At 45.9% G+C, this 18,452-nt stretch overlaps 1 protein-coding gene across 1 annotated transcript in view; it reads left to right on the top strand.

Annotated features, from left to right (window-relative positions):
* The window catches only part of EML6 (EMAP like 6), a gene marked incomplete at its 5' end in the record, with an annotated part of 142,509 nt that extends 124,959 nt beyond the window's left edge, over positions 1-17,550 (top strand). The window contains 9 exons of the mRNA XM_081320691.1: positions 290-447; positions 1,266-1,380; positions 3,609-3,797; positions 5,093-5,265; positions 10,269-10,431; positions 10,948-11,051; positions 11,494-11,647; positions 15,763-15,863; positions 17,191-17,550. Of these exons, the coding sequence (XP_081176817.1) occupies positions 290-447; positions 1,266-1,380; positions 3,609-3,797; positions 5,093-5,265; positions 10,269-10,431; positions 10,948-11,051; positions 11,494-11,647; positions 15,763-15,863; positions 17,191-17,215 (1,182 nt within the window). The 3' untranslated portion in view covers positions 17,216-17,550. The remainder of the gene's footprint in view (positions 1-289; positions 448-1,265; positions 1,381-3,608; positions 3,798-5,092; positions 5,266-10,268; positions 10,432-10,947; positions 11,052-11,493; positions 11,648-15,762; positions 15,864-17,190) is intronic.
* Positions 17,551-18,452: the final 902 nt, after the last annotated feature.

An 18,452-nucleotide genomic window follows, 5' to 3' on the forward strand; every position in this document is an offset into this window, starting at 1 on the left:
ATTCGGGAGCAAATGTAAATGAACATAAAGAGATAATACGATGTTTTCTTTACAGAATAATGCCAATAAAACCAGTATTCGGTTTTTTAATTCATCCTAGATACAAAGTCTTTATTGCTGGAATATGTCTGTTTCAGTACCGAAGCTTGAATAGCAATCACATTAGTTCTGAGGAGCCATCTCTATTTTAAAAACTGGATATGAAGCAAAGAATTGATAATATATCAAAAGGTAGTAAGACCCAATAATTCATAGCATTTACAAAGCAGATTATTGTGGTTTCTTTCAGAATAATCTCACTTTCACCGGTGCCATCAATGGAGATGTTTATGTGTGGAAAGATCACTTTCTAATTCGACTTGTAGCAAAAGCTCACACTGGCCCAGTCTTTACGATGTACACCACTCTTCGCGATGGGCTCATAGTTACTGGAGGGAAAGAGAGACCGTAAGGATTTATAACTCTTTTCTATGTGCAGTTACTTATATAGCTAAGTATCCTTCAGAAGGAAATCCAAATAAGAATAAGGAGTGTGAGGGTTTATGGCAGACTGAAAAAAATATTACTTAAATATCCTTCGCTTCCTGAGCAGTCCAAGTATGCACTGCAAAAAACAGTAGTTGGGCTGAGAAAAAGAATATGTTTTGGTAGTTCTATATTGGGTTCTAATTACGATCCAGCTATCTAAAAGCGAATGCTTCTGTAGCCAAATTGGCAACCTCACATGATACAGATTGAACAACTTAGGTCAGCAAAACTAAAAGACCTGAAATGAAACTTCAGACTGACCATTGAGAAAAAGAACTGAAAACAAGATAGGAAGAATAGAATGAAGTGATTGGGGAAAAAACATAGATGTATTTATGTATATATTAAAGTTATAGTTATTAGAAGGATATGTGAAGATATATTCTTCTTTTTTCACATTGAGAACTGTTTTGAATGCTCCAGAATAGAAGTGAAAGTTTTCTTTCACAGATGGCTATGTTTAAATTTTTATATTAAAAAATACTGGCATCCATCTATTTGAAACCATCGTTTCCAAGGGCGGTATGCTATATACATCATCTATTTACAGTCAGGCATTTCCACCATACATCATCTGTATTTGCTACCTCCATCTGAAAACATAGAGTAAATTCCCTTATTTACCGCTTGGTATCAGACATCTATGTAGATGTAAGGGAAACTGTATGGTCAATGTATTACAGGATTGTAAGGATTTGAGGAGAATGGAATATTTCTTATTTTTCTTCTATTTTCAGAACTAAAGAAGGAGGGGCTGTAAAACTATGGGATCAAGAGATGAAGCGCTGCCGAGCCTTTCAACTTGAGACCGGACAGATTGTGGAATGTGTACGCTCAGTGTGCCGAGGAAAGGTACCTGAAACACACAAAATGTACTACCTGTTCCTCTCCTTACCAGAGTCTTATGTTAATACTGAGTATTAAATGAATCTAAAGAGATTGAACAGGTGATTGTCACTTAAAAAGAGGAAGCTGAATAGCTGCAGTGGATAGAGACGATCAGAAATGCAAGAAAGATACTTACAAACACCAATCAAGCAAGGATATTTCAAGAAAAATTTGAAAAATGCAATCTTTTTGTCCCAGTGCTGTCATGTTATCATTTCAATACTATCTTGGTGGAATATCTGGTAATTCTGAGTGAATATTTATGCCCAGTCACCTTCAGGTAGTTGTGTATAAACTCAATATAATATAGGTTAAGGTAAAGGTTCCCCCGCACATGCGTGCTAGTCGTTTCCGACTCTAGGGGCCGGTGCTCATCTCCGTTTCAAAGCCGAAGAGCCAGCGCTTGTCCGAGGACGTCTCCGTGGTCATGTGGCCGGCATGACTAGACGCCAAAGGCGCACGGAACGCTGTTACCTTCCCACCGTAGCGGTCCCTATTTTTCTACTTGCATTTTTACGTGCTTTCGAACTGCTAGGTTGGCAGAAGCTGGGACGAGTAACAGGTGCTCACTCTGTTACGCGGCACTCGGGATTCGACCCGCCAAACTGCCGACCTTCTGATCGACAAGCTCAGCATCCTAACCCACTGAGCCACTGCGTCCCTTCAATATAATATAAAGATATATAAAAACAAATAGCAAGAGAAGAGCATTCATCCTACAGAATCCACATATGCTACCATTTTATTATTATTTTATTTATTTGTATCCCAGTTTTATAATTTTTATCAATAACTCAAGTTGGCAAACATATCCGACACACCTTCCTCCTACTATTTTCCATCACCATAAATTTGTGAGGTTTGTTGGGCTGAGAGTGAGTGACTGGCCCAAGGTCACTCTTTCATGGCATTTATGGCTAAAGCAGGACTAGAGCTCATGGCCTCCCACTTTTTAGCCTGGTGCCTTAATCCCTAGACCAAACTGACTTTACCATGGTCCCACTACAGATTTGAAATTGCTTTTGAGAAATGCATGCATCACAAAGTGGAAAATAGAGAAAGATTACTAAATAAAACAATCATTCTGCATAACGGAAATATAATGTTTGCTGTTCTCACTGATATTGTCCCATGTAATTCCAGAAATTGACCAAGTGAGTGGCCTTTGATATGATTATACCCATATTGCCTGTTAACCACTGACACCAAAGTGTATTCTCTGAATTGTGTCCAATATGCTACCCCAATCATAGTTTCCAGGAAGCTTACAGTAAAAAATATAAAAAATATATAATCATATAAACTTAATGTTCCAGATATAACATAAAACCAACAACCTTAACATCACAAGTACTGAAAGAATACTGTATGTAATAGCCCTCAGATTGCACAAGCTATTCTTCAAAATCCTGGTGGAAAAGATACAGTAATGTTATACTCTTTCTAGAATAATAACAATATAGTGATCGTCTTGGCCTTGTGCTAAAACATTCCATAGAACTGGGGCAGCCCCTGAAAAAAGCCTCTTGTCTGAAAGTATCTTATACAGTAAATCTTCTGTTAATCGCAATAATTCTGTGCAGAGTATGCAGTTTTTTCTAGTCCCACGTTTTGACTGGCATAATGAGGGCAAAACACCACTCCAAAAACTAGCAGGCAGAACCAGGACAATTTTCTATATAGTTACATATAAATGTAATTTCATTACAACTTACTATAATTAATACTCTCCCATTCAGTGATATTAAAATTTGGCAACAGTTTTTAGAAGACTTTTAACCCTCTGGCCATTATCTTATGCATTTTTATTATTATATGTTTCTTTATAAGAGAAAAAATCTATTGCAGTTATTGCAGTGTAATTCCCATTCCCTTGAAAATTCTGGGAACTATTTTTGAGGAAGAGATTTCACATCATCTTTGAGATAAACTGATCCAATACCATTAGAATTGTATAGGATAAATTTACCTAAGGTTATGTGGTCATAGCATGAGAGGTAAGCAAGAAAAACAATTACAAATTAAACATTTGTAAATTGTGTCAGAAAATCCAATTCACAGACTGCTGTCCTTGTACTCTTTTGCTTCTTCCCTCCTATTCTCCCCGCTTTTAATTGAACAACAAAAATATTGAACAAAGAATCCTCTGTATGTTGTTTTTCTAATCCAACGTGCCTTTGAAATGTCTACAGGGTAAAATTTTAGTGGGGACCAAAGATGGAGAAATCCTTGAAGTTGGAGAAAAAAATGGTGCATCTAATCTTCTAATTGATAGCCACATGGAAGGAGAAATTTGGGGCCTGGCAACTCATCCATCCAAAGATATCTTTATATCTGCTAGTAATGATGGAACTGCACGGATCTGGGACCTTTGTGATAAAGTAAGAAGTCCTTGTCCAGAGTACAGAATAAGCTTGCAATCTATCAGAATTCTTGGCTGCTGCTACACTTTATCACTGCACATTCCCAGAGGAATTTTATATATTCATACTCAGAATATGTTCACTGTAATTATGCTTAGGATTTCAACCTCAATGTCCATTGTATTTCATAGGTTTTTCTGTTTGCGGTGAAATTTATGAAGTGTATAAATTCAAAATAGATCCTCAATATCTATTATTGCAGCTAATAATGATTACTTACACGGTACGTGTAAAAATACTTAAAGCACATTATGAATATTAAAAGCATTTAATTGAACATTATTGACATTAATAAAACATCAATCAAAGTTGATTCTTCCATCAACCATACTTTCAGTATTGAGAAAATTGGATTTGCTGTTTATGAAAAATCATTATTTCCAGTCTTATCTTAGAGGAAAAGACATTACATGTTATTACATTATTCTGGCTCTAGACAACTTACAAAATCTAAAATTCAACTTAAAATTGAATATACTATAACAATTAAAAACTATCACTATAAAACACTTCATAGACCATTGTGGGTACCTTAAACAGTAAGAAACAGCTGTTTGAACCTGTGGGAGCAATATGACTTGTCCGCACAGCTGCATTCTGGACCAATTGCAGTTTCCAAATCATGTTGTGTGATCAGTGCATTTGCTACATCTCTGAACTCTAGGAATGGGTGCACCAAATCTATCACTAAAGCTAATAAATGTCTCCTGCTGGCATCAATTTACTATGACTGACCAGTACCAATGCTGGATCCAAAAGGACTCCCAAATTATGAATCTGATCCTGAAGGGGAAATACAACCTTGTCTTAATAAGTCAAAACTCCCAATCATCAAGCCTAGGCTGCAAATTCAGTGGCAATACCATCTCATCCAAAGTGAGTTTCAGTTCTCCCACTGTTAACTCCAAGACACAGGGAGGATCTTAGTTTCATACTCATGCCCAATCCTTTATAGTCGTTTCAAACATTTACAATATAGCCACTCCCCCTTGCATTTAGCTTCTCTTTCTCTCCCTCCCTCCTTCCCTCCCTCCCTCTCTCTCTCTCTCCCTCTCTCTCTCTCCCTCTGTGTGTGTGTGTGTGTGTGTGTGTGTGTGTGTGTGTGTGTGTGTGTGTGTGAGAGAGAGAGAGAGAGAGAGAGAGAGAGAGAGAGAGAGTGAGTGCTATGAGACGTTTTAATTCTAAAGCAAAAGAATACAAATTATAAATAATGTGAGCCACTGTAACCAAATACCATCATTTCTGTCCTGCAGAAACTTCTGAATAAAGTTAATCTGGGCCACGCTGCAAGATGTGCTGCCTACAGTCCAGATGGCGAGATGGTTGCTATTGGCATGAAGAATGGAGAGTTTATTATTTTACTTGTCAACAGTCTTAAAGTTTGGGGCAAAAAAAGGGATAGAAAATCTGCTATCCAGGATATCAGGTATTTTAGCAGGCAAAGTAGATAATGCTTGAAAGAGAAAGAGCAGAAGTGTGTCTATTTATTCCATCACTGCTGATGTTCTTGGCTTCGTGCCATTTGATAGTGGCTTGCAGCTTAATGGCTGAAGTGGCTGCACTGAAAATATTCTAGCTGAGATTACATCAGCAAGAAAAGATAACTCACACAGAGAACAAGGTCTTAAGAGTACTTCTCTTCCCCCAGAATTCTAAGCAGTGAGCCAAACTCATCCAACGTGAGCCTGGAGACATATTGTTTGAACTGCATAGCCTTATGATTCTATCTATAAATGGAGGAAGGGAGGGAAATCTTCAGGCAATGTAAAAGATGAAAAAAAATCCCCATCCTGTCCTTTGCAATAGCAAATCTTGGAACTTTAATTTAATTTAATTTATTAATATTTGTATACCGCCCTTCTCCCGAAGGACTCAGGGCGGTGTACAGGGCAAGAATAAAACACAAAGCTACAAAAATTAAAAAGTAATTAAATACATGCCCAACAATAAATACATTAATAAAACCCCAATAAAGTGATAGTAAAAACCCCACCAATCCCCCCTCAGGCCAGGCCGGCTTGTTCGAACAGGTATGTTTTCAGATCGCGGCGAAAGGAGCGAAGATCGGGCGCCGTCCGGAGCTCAACCGGTAACTGGTTCCATAGCTCCGGGGCGCCCACAGAGAAAGATCTCCCCCTGGGGGCCACCAATCTACATTCTCTGACCGGTGGCACCCTGAGGAGGCCCTCTCTGTGGGAACGTACAGGGCGGAGGGAAGTTGACGCCGGCAGCAGGTGTTCCCTGAGGTACTCCGGACCCCTGCCATGTAGGGCTTTAAACACCATGACTAGTACCTTGAATCTCACCCGGAAGACAACTGGCAACCAATGCAGCTCACAGAGCAGAGGTGTAACATGGGAGTATCGGGAAACTCCCAACACAACTCTCGCGGCTGCATTCTGTGCCAGTTGGAGCTTCCGGGTGGTCCTCAAGGGCAGCCCCATGTAGAGAGCGTTGCAGTAGTCTACTCGAGAGGTCACGAGCGCGTGAGTGACTGTGCATAGATCATCCCGGCTTAGATAGGGCCGCAACTGGCGCACCAGGCGAACCTGGGCGAAAGCCCCCCTAGTCACAGCTCCTATGTGGTCTTCCAGAGTGAGCCGTGAATCCAGGAGGACTCCCAAGTTGCGAGCCCTATCTACGGGGGGTAATAATTCGCCCCCCATAGAAAGAGATGGAATGTCCGAATAAACCCGGGATGAAGGTTTGCAAAGCCACTCGGTCTTGTCAGGGTTGAGTTGAAGTCTGTTCCTCCCCATCCAGACCCGAACCGCCTCCAGGCAACGGGACATCACGGTGAGGGCATCACTGGGGTGGTTTGGGGTCGAAAAGAAAAGCTGGGTATCATCAGCATACTGATGATACCCAACTCCAAAACCACGAATGATCTCACCCAGCGGTTTCATATAGATGTTGAACAGGAGAGGCGAGAGGACCGACCCCTGAGGAACTCCACAAATGAGAGACCTCGCGGTCGACCTCTGCCCTCCTGCCAACACCGACTGCAAGCGTCCCTGGAGATAGGAGGAGAACCACTGTAAAACCGTGCCTCCCACTCCCAATCCCCTAAGACGCCGCAGCAAGATACCATGGTCGATGGTATCGAAAGCCGCTGAGAGGTCTAATAGGACCAGAACAGAGGAATGCCCCCTGTCCCGGGCCCTCCAGAGATCATTCACCAGCGCGACCAATGCCGTCTCCGTGCTGTACCCGGGCCTGAAACCCGATTGGTACGGGTCTAGATAATCCGCTTCATCCAGGACCAGAGGGAGCTGATGTGCCACCACACTCTCAACAACCTTCGCAAGAAAGCGAAGGTTGGAGACAGGACGAAAGTTGTTCAATACAGCTGGGTCCAAGGCAGGCTTCTTGAGGAGAGGCCTCACCACCGCCTCTTTCAAGACGGCGGGGAAGCTACCCTCACTCAAAGAAGCCGATATAACTGCCTGGAACCAGCTGCGTGTCCTCTCCCGGGCTGCATAGACCAGCCAGGAAGGGCACGGGTCCAATAAACATGTGGTGGTGCTCAGCCTCCCCATGATCCTGTCCACTTCCTCCGGAGTCACAGAATCAAACTCCTCCCAGGTGATATCGACAAGACCACCCGTGTCCTGCTCGACAGACTCTGCCCAGTCAGAGTCCAGACCGATCCGAATCCGAGCGATTTTGTCCGACAGATGCTGGTTAAACTCCTCGGCACGACCCTGCAAGGGATCCTCCCTCACCTCCTGATTCAGGAGGGAGCGAGTCACCCTAAACAGGGCGGCCGGGCGATTATCTGCGGACGCGATAAGGGTGGCGAAGTGGTTAGACCTCGCCTCCCTTATCGCAGCGAGATAAGACCTAGTGTAGGTTCTTAGTCGCAATCGATCGGATTCGGATCGGCTGGATCTCCAACCGCTCTCTAGGCCCCGTCTCCGACGCGTCATCTCCCGGAGCTCCACGGAGAACCATGGGGCTCGACGGGATCTGCACCGGGTCAGGGGCCGCAGGGGTACAACTCGGTCAAGAGCCTCAGTGGCCGCCCTTTCCCAGGCTTCCACTAAGGCGTCTGCCGAGCTGTGAGCAAGGGAGGCAGGTGGGGACCCCAGCGCCGCCTGGAACCTCTGGGGATCCATTAAGCGTCTGGGGCGGTACCATTTGATAGGTTCCACACACCCACGGCGGGGGGTGGCAAAACGGAAGACCAGCCGCAGGAGATGATGATCGGTCCATGACAGGGGCATAACAATTGGGGAGCCCCCACCAAGATCATCTAACCACCGTCCAGATAAGAAAACTAGGTCAAGGGTGTGGCCTCCCTCATGAGTCGGTCCCGAAATTACTTGCGTCAGGTCCATGGCCGTCATGGAAGCCATGAACTCCCGAGCCAACTCAGATGATCCTCCCAGAGATGGTAGATTGAAGTCCCCCAAAACTATAAGTTTCGGGAACTCAATCACCAACCCAGAGCGGACATCGAGAAGCTCAGGCAGGGCTGCTGCTGCGTGACTAGGCGAAAGGTACACCAGCAGCAAGCCCAACTGCGCACCAGGGCCGCAGCTCAAGAAGAGAGACTCACACCCGACTATCTGGGGAACGGTGGCCTCCCGTGGACACAAGGTCTCCCTCATAACAACAGCCACTCCCCCACCCCTACCCTGAGCCCGAGGCCGGTGTAGCACCCGGAAACCTGGTGGGCAAAGATCAACCAGAGGAATACCGCCCTCTGGGCCCAACCAAGTTTCCGTGATGCAAGCCAGGTCCGCCTGCTCACCCTCGACCAAGTCACGGACGAGAGGAGCTTTATTAACGACAGACCTGGCATTCAAGTACACCAGCCGGAGCTCAGGAGGCTGCACATCCTCACTCCCGGGACCTCGGGACGGAGCCAGAGGGTCGGAGTGCCTCACCGCTTGTAAGCAGCGGAGAGACCTTCCCAGAGATCGATACGGCCCTCTGTTCCTACACCTGCTGCCATTCCCTAACGTCGTGGGAATAGGTAATCCCACGACTGGCCCTGGAGCCCCAGAAGCAACCGACCCCCGCTCCTCCCCCCCGCAATCCGCCTCAGCACTGGCCTGAACAGAGGTTGTTGGACTGCCCCCCTCGTCCAAACAACCAAAAGAAGTACCCTCCCTCCTCCCTAACCCCCGAAAAAATTTCGACAAAAAACAAACCAGGGGCCTCTTATTAGGTTTACGTCGGAGGCCCCTACCCGTGCCCAGCCATCTCTCAACTGCAAAGAACTGCAAAGAACTGTGGAGAAAAGCACAAAGTTGTATACTATCAGGGTTAGGGTTAGGGTTAGGGGGAGGGGGAGGACTGTAAAAAAATAAAACCCTCTCACTTCAGTAGTAGAATTTCAAAATAAGCATATTTTGGGTTGAATAAATAAAAGTTCTAGATTGATAATGGGTATTAAAATTACATTTGGATATTTCCCAGTTATCCTGCCTATGGATAAGAAACATTCTCCTCAGTGTCATTTGTACAGCCCTTTGCTAGTTCCACAAGCTTATGTGAAGCTTTCTGGGCTGTTTGGAACAGCAGTGGTGGGAAAGCCTGCATTAGAACAGAGGCAAAACTACTATTTGGCGGCAAGCGTTGCCCTTTTTTATTGTATTTCTTTTTAGCAAAGACTGTAATGGCCTTATGGTTGGAAAGACAAGATTAGACTCTGCAGCCTATGAGAGGGCAGGATTGAGAGATTAACAGTAAAAACAGCAAAACAATTGAATTGCCATGATTTAGTGGTACAATCTTGGGGAGCTCCAAGAGGTGGCAAAAAAAAAATGTGCTGAAAGTCCAGATCCATTGGCACTGACTTCTCACTCATCATGCCTTACTAACCAGAAAGGGGCAGTGGGGTGTAGCTTTTTCTTTTCAGGAACACAGAGATGCTCTTTGACTCTTATCTACTTCTAAAAATTCAGAGCATTACATGAAATGCTTTCAGAATGAACGTACAGCTATGGCTCATTTCGTGTAATGGTTAATGATTACCTGAAGAAGTGTTTTCTTCTGTGTGTACCTAAATAGAACTTAAGATACTAAATGAGGCCCTCCTCCAGGCTTCTTCATAAACATGAGGTGATGTGAGCTTCTACACATTGAAGAGCATTTTCTATGGTGGTGCCCCATTAATGGAATGGCTTCCCCATTGAGACTTATACCCATTAGCACCTTCATTTTGGTACCACGTGAAAACCTTTCTATTTTCCCACAATTTTTAATTGACTTTTAACTGTAATTTAATTCTTATGTTTTGCATGACCACTGTGCTACTGCCTATTTATATGGTGTTTTAAATTTGTATTTTATATGATTTTATCAGATATGATTTTATCCAGATTGTATTTTAGTGAATTGCATTTTAATTTTTTTAATATCACTGTCATCTCAGAAAGCTCTAGTCTAGAACCTTCTTTTTGTTTTGTTGTTTTCTAGAATCAGCCTGGATAACCAGTTTTTGGCAGTGGGTTCACAAGAACATACTGTCGACTTTTATGACCTCACACAAGGCACCACCTTGAATAGAATTGGCTATTGCAAAGACATCCCAAGTTTTGTCATTCAGATGGATTTTTCAGCAGATGGCAAATACATTCAGGTAAAGTTTTTTCTTTCAGTTAACAAACAACCTTCCTGATCCAAACAAAAATTCATACCTCAGGTCGAGAAGAGCAGGAGGTACACATCTTAAATTTCATAACCCCTTCCTATTCCTCTCGTTTATGATACTGATATTCCAGAACAGTAAGCATCAGGAAGGAAGAACTGGCAGAGACAGAAATGAACTTAAATTGAGATATAAAGTGCCATAACTATTATGTTTAGATTGACTTATAAACTGACTCAGATTTTTAAAATGTCAAATGAGACAAATTTATAGGCTCTGATTTGCTGGAAGTATGAGAAGTAGTTTCATAAATCAAGCATATATATTCTAAATTTGCCATGAATATTTATGAACAGTCTAACACTGTTCAGTTAGACCTTTTAACATTTTATATAATAAAATATGCAGGGAGAACCAAAAATTATCACTCTGGAATGATTTTGGAAGAACTATATACAGTATTTCAGCACTGTCCATATGATCATTTTGATTCATTTCCTTTCTTAGGTATCAACTGGTGCCTACAAACGGCAAGTCCATGAGGTGCCACTAGGAAAGCAAGTGACAGATACATCATTTATTGGAAAGATCACCTGGGCCACCTGGACAAGGTGATGTAGCACAAAGCTCTATTCAAGGAGCATAAACGTACATCATCATATCAGAATTGGGAGAGGCTACTTAGGCCATTGAGTCTGATCATCTGCTTAGGTTGGAATCCAAATGAATCAGTTCCTGACAGATGACTGTCTATCTTCCACTAGAGCACATCCCTTAAAGGGGAGACCACCACCTCTTGAGAGATGAAAAAAAACAGCAGGCAATGACAAGAATGCAGGTTAAGTGAGCAGATAGTGAGAGACTAATCCACTTAGAATAGTGACACTTAGAAAATGCCCCTCTCCTCTTGAATTTGCTACAGGCATTCCATTCCATTCTTTCAACAGCGCCCAAAGTATGTTATTTAAAAATACTTTTTATATAGCCTATACTCCCAAAGACATTTTACTGAAATGTCCTCACTAATTAGTTGATTTTTCTCCTTTGGAGCAGCATCCTTGGGGATGAAGTCATTGGTATTTGGCCCCGAAACGCAGATAAGGCAGATGTCAACTGTGCCTGTGTGACCCATGCTGGCTTGAACATTGTCTCTGGAGATGACTTCGGGCTAGTCAAACTCTTTGATTTTCCATGTACTGAAAAATTTGTAAGTGAGCTTGTTTTGCCTTTTTGGTATATGTTTGTCAGTGTGCCTTACCTTGAAAACCATTTGGTTGATCGGTAGCTGAGATCAACCTGTATCTTCTAGTGCAGGGGGCGGCCTGGGCAGCTGAGAGAAGGGGGCGGCAGAGGCTGCATCCCCCGAAAGAAGTCTCTGCCGAGAAAATGGGCGGCAAGCCTCCACTGCCCCATTCTCCCAGTGGAGCGCTCCATCGCCGCATTCTCTCGGCGGCTTGCCGCCCCATTCTCTCGTCTCGGCAGAGCCCAGCTGAGAGAAGGCGGCAGAGGCTGCATCCCCCGAAAGAAGTCTCCACCGAAAGAATGGGCAGCAAGCCTCCACTGCCCCATACTTGGCGGAGCGCTCCACCGCCTCATTCTCTCGTCTCAGTGGAGACTTCTTTCGGGGGATCCAGCCTCTGTCACCCCCTTCTCTCAGCTGGGCAGCTGAGAGAAGGGGGCGGCAGAGGCTGGATCCCCCGAAAGAAGTCTTCGCCGAGAAAATGGGCGGCAAGCTTCCACTGCCCCATTCTCTCAGCGGAGCGCTCCACCACCCCATTCTCTCAGCGGAGGCTTGCAGAGGTGGCGGCGGAGCTGCGCATGCAGCTCTCCAAACCACCGTCACCTGTTTGGAGAACTGCTGCCTTGTCAAACATGGACGAAGGCAGCAGCTCTCCAAATGGGGCGGTGGAGGTTTGGGGAGCTGCACACGCAGCTCTCCAGCCCGCCGCTCTCCAAACCTCTACCGCCTCTTTAAGCCGTCTCCTGCGGCTCCCAGTCCTCCTCTGCCATTCTGGAAAAAAAGTGGGAATAAAAAAGTCCCATTGAGAGAATGGGGTGGTGGAGGTTTGGGGAGCTGTGCGCGCAGCTCTCCAAACCGCCGCCGCCCGTTTGGAGAGCTGCTGCCTTCGTCCATGTTTGACGAAAGCAGCAGCTCTCCAAACTGGGGGGTGGAAGTTTGGAGAGCTGCGCACGCAGCTCCCCAAACCTCCACCACCCCATTCTCTCAATGGGACTTTTTTATTCCCACTTTTTTCCGGAATGGCAGAGGAGGACTGGGAGCAGATAAGGCAGATGTCAACTGTGCCTGTGTGACCCATGCTGGCTTGAACATTGTCTCTGGAGATGACTTCGGGCTAGTCAAACTCTTTGATTTTCCATGTACTGAAAAATTTGTAAGTGAGCTTGTTTTGCCTTTTTGGTATATGTTTGTCAGTGTGCCTTACCTTGGAAACCATTTGGTTGATCGGTAGCTGAGATCAACCTGTATCTTCTAGTGCAGGGGTCGGCCTGGGCAGCTGAGAGAAGGGGGCAGCAGAGGCTGCATCCCCCGAAAGAAGTCTCCGCCGAGAAAATGGGCGGCAAGCCTCCACTGCCCCATTCTCCCAGTGGAGCGCTCCATCGCCGCATTCTCTCGGCGGCTTGCCGCCCCATTCTCTCGTCTCGGCAGAGCCCAGCTGAGAGAAGGCGGCAGAGGCTGCATCCCCCGAAAGAAGTCTCCACCGAAAGAATGGGCAGCAAGCCTCCACTGCCCCATACTTGGCGGAGCGCTCTACCGCCTCATTCTCTCGTCTCAGCGGAGACTTCTTTCGGGGGATCCAGCCTCTGTCACCCCCTTCTCTCAGCTGGGCAGCTGAGAGAAGGGGGCGGCAGAGGCTGGATCCCCCGAAAGAAGTCTTCGCCGAGAAAATGGGCGGCAAGCTTCCACTGCCCCATTCTCTCAGCGGAGCGCTCCACCACCCCATTCTCTCAGCGGAGGCTTGCAGAGGTGGCGGCGGAGCTGCGCATGCAGCTCTCCAAACCACCGTCACCTGTTTGGAGAACTGCTGCCTTGTCAAACATGGACGAAGGCAGCAGCTCTCCAAATGGGGCGGTGGAGGTTTGGGGAGCTGCACACGCAGCTCTCCAGCCCGCCACTCTCCAAACCTCTACCGCCTCTTTAAGCCGTCTCCTGCGGCTCCCAGTCCTCCTCTGCCATTCTGGAAAAAAAGTGGGAATAAAAAAGTCCCATTGAGAGAATGGGGTGGTGGAGGTTTGGGGAGCTGTGCGCGCAGCTCTCCAAACCGCCGCCGCCCGTTTGGAGAGCTGCTGCCTTGTCAAACATGGATGAAGGCAGCAGCTCTCCAAATGGGGCGGTGGAGGTTTGGGGAGCTGCACACGCAGCTCTCCAGCCCGCCACTCTCCAAACCTCTACCGCCTCTTTAAGCCGTCTCCTGCGGCTCCCAGTCCTCCTCTGCCATTCTGGAAAAAAAGTGGGAATAAAAAAGTCCCATTGAGAGAATGGGGTGGTGGAGGTTTGGGGAGCTGTGCGCGCAGCTCTCCAAACCGCCGCCGCCCGTTTGGAGAGCTGCTGCCTTCGTCCATGTTTGACGAAAGCAGCAGCTCTCCAAACTGGGGGGTGGAAGTTTGGAGAGCTGCGCACGCAGCTCCCCAAACCTCCACCACCCCATTCTCTCAATGGGACTTTTTTATTCCCACTTTTTTCCGGAATGGCAGAGGAGGACTGGGAGCAGATAAGGCAGATGTCAACTGTGCCTGTGTGACCCATGCTGGCTTGAACATTGTCTCTGGAGATGACTTCGGGCTAGTCAAACTCTTTGATTTTCCATGTACTGAAAAATTTGTAAGTGAGCTTGTTTTGCCTTTTTGGTATATGTTTGTCAGTGTGCCTTACCTTGGAAACCATTTGGTTGATCGGTAGCTGAGATCAACCTGTATCTTCTAGTGCAGGGGTCGGCCTGGGCAGCTGAGAGAAGGGGGCAGCAGAGGCTGCATCCCCCGAAAGAAGTCTCCGCCGAGAAAATGGGCGGCAAGCCTCCACTGCCCCATTCTCCCAGTGGAGTGCTCCATCGCCGCATTCTCTCGGCGGCTTGCCGCCCCATTCTCTCGTCTCGGCAGAGCCCAGCTGAGAGAAGGCGGCAGAGGCTGCATCCCCCGAAAGAAGTCTCCACCGAAAGAATGGGCAGCAAGCCTCCACTGCCCCATACTTGGCGGAGCGCTCTACCGCCTCATTCTCTCGTCTCAGCGGAGACTTCTTTCGGGGGATCCAGCCTCTGTCACCCCCTTCTCTCAGCTGGGCAGCTGAGAGAAGGGGGCGGCAGAGGCTGGATCCCCCGAAAGAAGTCTTCGCCGAGAAAATGGGCGGCAAGCTTCCACTGCCCCATTCTCTCAGCGGAGCGCTCCACCACCCCATTCTCTCAGCGGAGGCTTGCAGAGGTGGCGGCGGAGCTGCGCATGCAGCTCTCCAAACCACCGTCACCTGTTTGGAGAACTGCTGCCTTGTCAAACATGGACGAAGGCAGCAGCTCTCCAAATGGGGCGGTGGAGGTTTGGGGAGCTGCACACGCAGCTCTCCAGCCCGCCACTCTCCAAACCTCTACCGCCTCTTTAAGCCGTCTCCTGCGGCTCCCAGTCCTCCTCTGCCATTCTGGAAAAAAAGTGGGAATAAAAAAGTCCCATTGAGAGAATGGGGTGGTGGAGGTTTGGGGAGCTGTGCGCGCAGCTCTCCAAACCGCCGCCGCCCGTTTGGAGAGCTGCTGCCTTGTCAAACATGGATGAAGGCAGCAGCTCTCCAAATGGGGCGGTGGAGGTTTGGGGAGCTGCACACGCAGCTCTCCAGCCCGCCACTCTCCAAACCTCTACCGCCTCTTTAAGCCGTCTCCTGCGGCTCCCAGTCCTCCTCTGCCATTCTGGAAAAAAAGTGGGAATAAAAAAGTCCCATTGAGAGAATGGGGTGGTGGAGGTTTGGGGAGCTGTGCGCGCAGCTCTCCAAACCGCCGCCGCCCGTTTGGAGAGCTGCTGCCTTCGTCCATGTTTGACGAAAGCAGCAGCTCTCCAAACTGGGGGGTGGAAGTTTGGAGAGCTGCGCACGCAGCTCCCCAAACCTCCACCACCCCATTCTCTCAATGGGACTTTTTTATTCCCACTTTTTTTCCAGAATGGCAGAGGAGGACTGGGAGCTGCAGGAGACGGCTTAAAGAGCCGCATGCGGCTCCGGAGCCGCGGGTTGCCGACCCGTGTTCTAGTGGCAAGAAGATATGGCTGGCTATTTGTAAGTGAAGTAACACTGTGTCCAGTGCCAGAAATTGTTTCTTTTCCTGACAGGCCAAACATAAGCGTTACTTTGGTCATTCTGCACACATCACCAACATACGCTTTTCTCATGATGACAAGTATGTTATCAGCACAGGAGGAAATGACTGCAGGTAAGATTTTGCATTGTGTAACATTTAGTTAGTTAAGTGGTGTGACTGGAGATTTTGAGCTGAATGGGAGAAAGCCAAGCTCTGGTTCACCTTCATCTGCACCTAACTGAGAAGTCTTAATAATATCATCATGTCATTCTCCTGAGGGCTGTTATGATGCTGAGTTCAGTCATAACTTGAGTTCCTTAAGGGAAAAGCGCAAAATCAAAATATAGCCAAATATAAATATAGTTAGAAGTGATTTTAAAAAAGATACGCAGATTCTTCTGAATCTTTGCTGTGAAAAGTCTGCAACTTTTTTCTGTAAACTGTGGTGGTTCAAAGAAAACCACCGTAGTAAAACCTTTCTGGGTAATGTGTAATGGGTTACAGAGAATATGGGTTGTCAACTGCTTCTGCTGGATTGCTAGCAAGGCAGTATCCCCCATATATTTTTATTTTCTTCGTGGTTTGTTACCAAATAAAAAGTCTGATTCACTCATCTTTTTGAACAACTACTTACAACTAGGTCCTTTTTGTACTTTTCAGAAGACTAGTTTGACAACTAAATGACTGCTATAATAGAGCATGGTTAGTTACAGAAGAGCTGAAGCTATTCATCTTTTAGAACACCTCCTCATAGCTTCTGTGAGAAAAAAGAGAACAAATAGGGTGGGGAAAATAAGTGAGAGGCATGTATTTTATTCAACCAAGTGAATGGAATACTGCACTGCCCCCAAAATTACAGAATTGAGGCTCACTTGCATCAAGGACCCTGTTATACAGAATCCATCGGGATACATAGCCCATGCACTTGTTTTGGCAGACGGCGGTTAGTTTTTCCTCTCTGTTCAGTGATCTACATACAGTAGAATAGAAGGTTGCACCCACCATGGCATGTAAACCCAAATAAATTAAAGGTATCCCCTCTTTCATTTACCAATTCTTAGTCTATAAAATGGCAGTTTGCTTAATCTGGTTTATTACAGGGGGTCTCCAGATCAAGAATATGTAAAACGCAAGCAATTAATACCATCTATTTACAATAGAAAACCTCCATTTACTCCATGTATTTTAGCTTCTCTAGCTGTCTTTTATTAAGCTGCAATAGATGCTTAAAGAATTCTGATGGGGGCAGGCACACGCATTTGACATTATGTTCATGTCATGGTCTTTGTAAAAATTATCTGTGTGTGGCAGTAGTGGGAAACTAATTCTTGTTAGTTGGCATTTCTTGTTTTAAATGTGGTGAATTATGGGGGTGGATGGGTGGAGAACAAGCTTGCAATACAATTTTAGCCACATCTGTGTTTATTTGTAATAACATGTTATTTTTCTTCTTCTTCAGTATATTTGTATGGCGATGTCTTTAAAGGTCACAACTCTACTGGATCATTCTTGTCACCACTGCCATTTCAGTGCCAAACAGTAATGCATGGAAACCGTTCAAGATCTCAGTATGGCTGGGATTACAAACTATTTATTATTTATGAAAGACACAATTAGACTATGTAATATATCCCAATATATGCAACCATGGGGAAATCAAATATTACATAATTTGGTACTGACTTTAATTATTCTAATATATACTAAAATCTCTCTTGCCAAATTAAATATTCAGGAATACAATGCCAAGATCAGGGTCTCAAACTCAAATTGTCACAAGTGCCATGTGAGTCTTAGGCTGACGGCCACAAGACTAAAAACTTTCTGTGCATGAATTAAGTCCAAAATGAAAAGTATCACATATGTCATATGACATAAATATAATGTGCTTTTAAATCAAACTTTATTACAAAGCAAAGTTACTTGCAAGACAGCTATTTTAAGAACAGTATCAGCTAGGGCTAGCCCCATCCCACTAAAGGCTTAAGGTTTAAAGGTTCCCCCTGTCCAGTCATGACTGACTCAAAGGGGCGATGCTGATCTTTGCTGAGGGAGCCTGCATTGCATGAGAGACACTTTCCTCATCATGTGGCCAGCATGAAAATACTGAACGCAGTAACGTTTGTGCTGAAGCAGTACCTATTTACCTATTTATGTACTCTCATTTGCATGCTTTCAAACTACTAGGCTGGCAGGAGTTGGGGTGACGGGAGCTCATCCCATTGTGCGGCACTCGGGTCTCAAACTGTCAGCTTTCCAGCTGATAAGCCCAGTGTCTTAATCCCTGAGCCGTCATGCCCCCTCCCATCAAGAGCAGCCAAAATTCTTCTTTTCTTTTTATTGAGCAGGCTTCTCTTTCTTTCAGCTTTTCTTCATTCACCACCACTTTTGTCCTATTGCCTGTTTGTCTTTCAACTGGCCAAACTCTCCTCCACTTGTTGGTTGATGCCTTGCTTGGCATAGGAACTCACAGCAAGGCAGCCAGACCAGGCCCCCTTCTCCAACCTTCTCCATTCCAGGCCCCTGGAGATCTCAGTGCTGCCTCAGACCATGTGTTCTTGGAGCCAGTGCTGCCAGTGTAATAGGCATTGGAGCACGGATTGCACAGCCCAACCAACCAGGCTCAGTTGTTGCCAAGAAAACTGTAAGGTTGGTTTGAAATGAGTCGTTTTGGTGCCTGCATACCCATCTGTACATAGGTCCCTGACCTCGGGTTGCAAG

The sequence above is a fragment of the Vipera berus genome (assembly GCF_964194415.1).
Source record: "Vipera berus genome assembly, chromosome: 1".
NCBI lineage: Eukaryota > Metazoa > Chordata > Lepidosauria > Squamata > Viperidae > Vipera > Vipera berus.